This window comes from Phoxinus phoxinus (genome assembly GCF_949152265.1).
Source record: "Phoxinus phoxinus genome assembly, chromosome: 17".
In the NCBI taxonomy this organism is placed as follows: domain Eukaryota; kingdom Metazoa; phylum Chordata; class Actinopteri; order Cypriniformes; family Leuciscidae; genus Phoxinus; species Phoxinus phoxinus.
The window spans coordinates 30,177,744-30,183,743 of record NC_136892.1 but is presented as its reverse complement, the minus strand read 5'-3'; the positions used below and the strand labels follow the sequence as shown (position 1 = coordinate 30,183,743).

General features: G+C 37.8%; 1 protein-coding gene across 1 annotated transcript in view; it reads right to left on the bottom strand.

The window, feature by feature from the left end:
* The window catches only part of atp8b1 (ATPase phospholipid transporting 8B1), a 41,802-nt gene continuing 35,802 nt past the window's right edge, over positions 1 to 6,000 (bottom strand). Inside the window, exons 25-28 of the mRNA XM_079586391.1 lie at positions 5,069 to 5,314; positions 4,025 to 4,163; positions 2,451 to 2,581; positions 1 to 1,735 (exon numbers count right to left, since the gene is read on the bottom strand). Coding sequence (XP_079442517.1) covers positions 1,505 to 1,735; positions 2,451 to 2,581; positions 4,025 to 4,163; positions 5,069 to 5,314 — 747 coding nt within the window. The 3' untranslated portion in view covers positions 1 to 1,504. The remainder of the gene's footprint in view (positions 1,736 to 2,450; positions 2,582 to 4,024; positions 4,164 to 5,068; positions 5,315 to 6,000) is intronic.

The following is a 6,000-nucleotide window of genomic DNA, read 5'->3' as shown; positions in this document are numbered from 1 at the left end:
TTCTATATCTTTTTCTTTATTTATAGACATTTGTAAGTATATTACAGTACATTACAGACAGACAGACAGTCCACAGAGCTGTGTAAAAGTACATCTGTCACATTGATATGGCAAGGTAAAGCCTTTCGGTTCATTCAATATGCACATTTAGAACAACCAGCCTAATAAATATAGTGTTTTCACATAAATGATATTATTATATGGTAGATTACATCTTGTAACAGGCTTCATGTAACTAGGGTTAAAATGAGAAATATATGTCCGCCTCCCAAGTCCCTGTACCAAAGTGCAAAGTCAACTCCATGATATAAGAAAACAAAGTCAATGCTATTAAGGCTTCGTTCTTGCGCAGACAGCTACTTCTGTCAGCCGATGGTGGCAAGACGACCCATTTAAAAAGAACTGCAGAACAATGAAATATTAAATCAGAGAAGACACCACACAACGAGTGCATTAAAAATGATCTATGAGCCTCTAGGCAGATTTTACGGGACGTGTGTTGGAAAATAGAGCATTGAAGACCTTGAGGAACAGATGAGTTCAGAAGTATTTATGTAAACATGAGGCTTCACCACTTTTAAAATTCATTCATTCTTTCACGGCTTATAAGGAACATCATCTAGAACAAAACACCAACACCCTGCAGATTAAACCGTGAGGAGACTTCATTGTGAGGTTTGTGGGATTCGGCCCTTTGCTTGGACATTCTGCAAGAGGGATCCAAAAAAAAAAAAAAAAAAAAAAACATTTTGAATGATAGTTCCTTACCAAGTTCACATTTTAAGATAAAGTTCTTCAAAAAAGTCCTGAAGAGAAAAAATTATTTAATCAACACCTTCACTACACTGCAAAATTAAAAAATCATTTTCTTAATCAGTATTTTGGTCTTGTGTCTCAGTAAAAACATGTAGACAAGACCCTTAAACAAGGTGAGTTAACTTGAGAAGCAAAATTGCAAAGTATACATGTTATAACATTTAGTTTAATGATATTGTTCAAGGGGGTGAGAAATTAAATTAAATATATTATCTGTATATATATATGTCAAAGTTGATATTTTTAGTGAAAAAAATACTGTAAGAAAATGATTCTTTGCAGTGTGTAAAGAAAGAACGTTTTAATCGGTGATGAGATTAGAAACACGCATACACACACACACACACACACACACTCACACACACTCTCTCTCTCTCTTTTTTGAAGGGCAGGACCCTTAATTGTGCAAAAAACTGTGACTCCAAAATAAAAAACGCACGGTAAAAACCTGAGACAAACAATTTGTTGTACGCAGTTGCACAACGTTAAAACCTGTACAGGTCATCGGTGATTGTTTACTTGAACTTTCCCTTTAAAGCCCTTCTTCCCCCATTTCCCATTGGCTCTTTCATTTGCCCCGCCCCTTAAATGACACGTAGCCTCTTCCTATTGGCCCGTTCCAGTGGGCAGCTCAGATATGACCGGGTAAAGGCACATTACGTATGTACTACTCATCAGGTAGAGAGTCTCAGATGTTTTCCGCCTGAGGAACCTCTCGTATGCTGTCTCTGAGTTCAGGACGTACGCGCGGCCGCTGGCGAACGCTGCGCCCCGTAGCGATGAGGTCGGCGTAGCCGCGGGAGTGCGAGAAGGCGTAAGCTGAGCGGCGAGACCGTCCGCCACGCACGAATGCTGGCTTCGTCTTCTTCCTCTCCTCCGCTTCATCCTCAAGCTCATATTTCTTCCTGTTCCTCTGGACCTGGAGGAAGAACATGAGAATAAAACATCTGTATGGTGTATTTAATCTACAATATTCTGTGCGTCACCAGAGTTGATTTTGTTTCTGGGCTCCATTAGAATAGGTTTTCATGCTTGAATATTCATTTTTTTTTTCACACATAATGCATAACTTGGTCAGCTCTGATAACAGATCACTCTAAATTGTAATGTAGACGTGTATTTTCTGTAAAGCTGCTTTGAAACGATATTTATTGTGAAAAGCGCTATTCAAATAAATGTGAAATTAATCATTTTTCTCATATTTTGTCACTGTTGTGGCTCCTCTCTTCTCAGTCTGTCAGTAACGCTCTGTTTAGTTCCTGTCTCTATGAAGCCCCTCCTTCTGAAAAGCACACTGTGCTCTGATTGGTTGGCTGGAGAAGTGTGTTGTGATTGGTCAAGCGCTCGATTGTGTTTGAAAAATGTTCCGCCCCCTTACATCACATGATTTTCAACACACTACTAACTAACTCAACCAGGCCCCGCCCCTTTATTCTGCATATTAATTATTTAAATGAGGAATATTGTGACTTGTTCGTTCCCGGTAGAAACTGAAGAGTTCAATGGAGGAGTTTCAGGAGTTCAGAAACACTGATATAGAGAAGAACTTTGTAGAGCTTTTTCATGCTCAAACAGCAACATTACACACTGAAGAAAGCATCATAGGACCCGTTTGAGGACGCCACTGATCTCACCTTGTCTCCAACAGAGGGCCAGATGGTTTGATAGAGGAACTGGATGCAGATGACAGGAAGAAGACAGATTCCCACCGTCAGAATGATGGTCAGCCACAGGTACGGCTGCCTCAGGGCGTTGGACGCGGCACCTAGACGAGATTATGATTACACACCAGACCGTGACATGCTCTCTGTTTGAGAATGAATAGTTAAATTACAGACAGTAAAGGTTTCCTGTCTGCCATGGAGGCTTACAGCCCAAATGTGTTATTTTAGTATTATTTATATTCTATTATAGTTTTTATTCATATTTAAAAAAAGCTTTTTTTATATTTTCAGTATTACTTTAAAAAAATGTTATGCGTTTTTATCATTTGTATACATTTCTTATATTACAATTTAAGATGAATACATTTTTATTTCAGTTGCAGTTGTAGTTTTCCAGTTGCTAATTTTAGTGTTTCAACATTTCTAATTATTGTTTTAATTTAAGATTTTCATCTAATATTTATAATACTCGTATATATTTTTTTCCCAGCTTTATATTTTCAGTTTTAAGATTTAGTGTAATTTTTTGTGCATTTGTCATTTGTGAATTGTTTTTTTAAGATGACTATTTTTATGTTTAATATATTGTTTAAAATTGATTTCCAGTTTGTAATTTTAGGGCTTTAGTGCTACTTTGAACTTCTTATTGCAGTTAGTTTCAAATTTTCACTTAAAGTTTTAATCTAATATTTATATATATATTTTTTTACTATTTATTTAAATTTTATTCTAATTCAGCTTTATTTCAATTAAAAAAAGTTTTTAACAGTTTTAGTTAACAATAATAACCATGCATTATGCGACTAAATGTATGATGTGAAGCTTCAAAATTACATCAAATTCATATATTCAATTTAAAAGAAGCCTAGATTTATTTTAAATCCAATTTTAGTTATAAATTTTATCATTTTTTGATACATTTGTTTCAAAATAAATAAAATAATAAATAATCATCAATATTCCTCAACTCTATAATAAAGCCTACCATCTCTTAGCCATTATTTTATGTTAAAAGGACCTGTGATTATTTAATTCTGTAGCTTTTGAATCACATTTCTATACAAAAAAACATGTATATCACACACTGTTTAAATCTCAATAATCATAAAATTGGGATACAACTTTTTGCTCATATCACCCATCGCTATCGATTATACCAGTAGACATCATAAATGAAGGTGACTTGACTTAATTGCACATAGCGCTTTTAACAATATAGATTGTTTAAAAGCAGCTTTACAGTGATAATAGGAACTTAAAAGTAACATTATTGTGCAGCTAAAGTTAGTTTTGATTGATTCACTTCCGTTGCAAACATCATTAGTTATTATTAACTTAGGGGCCGCTAACACGACAACGTTGCAAGTCAAGTCACGTCAAGTCACCTTCATTTATATAGCGCTTTTAACAATATGGACCTCCTCAAAGAAATAGGTTCCAAGGTTCAAGTGTTAAACATTTTTGAAAAACGCCATCATCTCCACGTAAACTTTAATAAAGGTTTAATAAAGTAAATAAAGGTTAAGTATGACTTTATTGCCCACCTGTGAAAGTGAAGGTCGTTGGGAAAATGACGTGGATTCCTGCACTGTGGATGTCAAACATGACGCCGAAGTAAAGGGCTATGCTGCCGAGCACTGCAAAAAAGTTCACGAATGTCCAGTAGTTGGTGTTTAATGAGATCTGGGGATGACAAGAAAAAAAGACTACATCAGAAATCATCTAGAACGTTCTATAAAGATCAGCCCTATAGTCAAGTTCAATCCATGTTAGAAACAAGCTAGACATGAAATGTATGTCTCTTTATTTGGAAACTGAAAAGTCTGTTGTGCAATATAAAACCCAATAGAGACAGAGCGTATTTAGGCCACGCCCGGGGGGGACAATCCAACCGTCTCCATTGACTTTGCATTGCGAGAGGCTGCCTCCTTGTCATTTCTTGCTTCTAACTAAAGACAGAAAAATGCCTAAAAGCTGCTGTGTGACAACAGCAAACAAGCTAAGAAACCCAGAAATAAGTTTTTATAAGCTGTCGACCCCAAAAAACGAGCGTTTAAGGACTTAAAAGTGGATCAGGCAGTTGAGACAGAGCGTAACGTGTCTCATTACTCTGAGAACTAACGTTCGCCCGCTGGAGGAGAACGTCATCGGCAACACAGGATCGCTTATCTTACAGAAATATAATATATAAAACTGACATTTGGATATTTGACTCACCAGTGACCAAATGTTTAACTTACTGCACACGCAACTGTGTTTTTAGTGCATAATGAGTCAGGATCCCACAATTTACCCATTTGTTCCAGCCTGTAAGTCCTTAAACGCTCGTTTTTTGGGGTCGACAGCTTATAAAAACGTATGTGTTTCTTAGCTTGTTTGCTGTACACCTCGTCACACAGCAGCTTTTAGCCATTTTTCTGTCTTTTGTTAGAAGCAAGAAGTGACAAGGAGGCAGCCTCTCGCAATGCAGAGTCAATGGAGACGGTTGGATTGTTTCCCCCCCGGTGGGCGTGCTCTTCAGATTATGACGCGTTACGCTCTGTCTCTATGAAATGTGGCCACATGATCAAGCTTGGCCAATCAGGTACCTGCAGGTTGACGGTGATGATGAGCGAGGAGGCGGCCACCACAGCGAAGGACTGGTAATCGGACGGAGCCTCGCCGTCCTGTCCCATGGTCTGCTGGAACGCCCCGTACGGGATGAAGAAGATTATGAGGGAGGTGAAGAGGCCATGGAACAAACTGATGAAGAAGTTCCTGTAGTTGAACAACGATCCTAGCTGGCCAGGAAGATACAGCTTCGGGAACCGTAAACTCAGTTTGTCATTCACATCCTACACAAGGAAGACACAGACGTGGGGTAACACTTTATTATACAGTGTCATTGTTACACGTGTTACTGTAGTAATACCTAAAAACTATGCATAATTACATGCAATTAACCCTAAACCAAACCTTCATCCTAACCCTAATCCTATGGTATGTACATGTAGTTAATTATTATTACTCAGTACTTAAATGTATAATTACACTGTAATACTGACACCTTACAAGAATAAAGTGTAACCAGATGTGGTTTAAAGGCTGGACATGTGTATTAATGGCACAGTAAGCGATTTCTGACAAACATTGTTGAAAATTTAAATCAACACCCAAACTAGTAACTTTGTGTATATTTGCTAGATGTCTGTACTGTGTGCGCTCAGAAAAACGTTTTTTTACATAGTCTTGGCAGTGTAGGAGGAAAAAACCAATGTGGGTCGGACCAATCACCACAACACTATAAACTCTCGTAGCCAATCAGCAGTAGGGGGCGTATCCGCTTATGATAGGGGAGGAGTGAGAGTGAGCAAACAGGGATGGCTTTTTACCAAAGAGGAAAGGGTCAGAGGAATACAAGTGGACAAATGAAGGGTTACGAACAGACAAGAGCTTTATTACCCACGGTAATATTGGAAAAGCTTTCCGGCGCTGGAGAGACGTTATACCTGGCTCACACTACAGGAGTTTTAGGCCGATT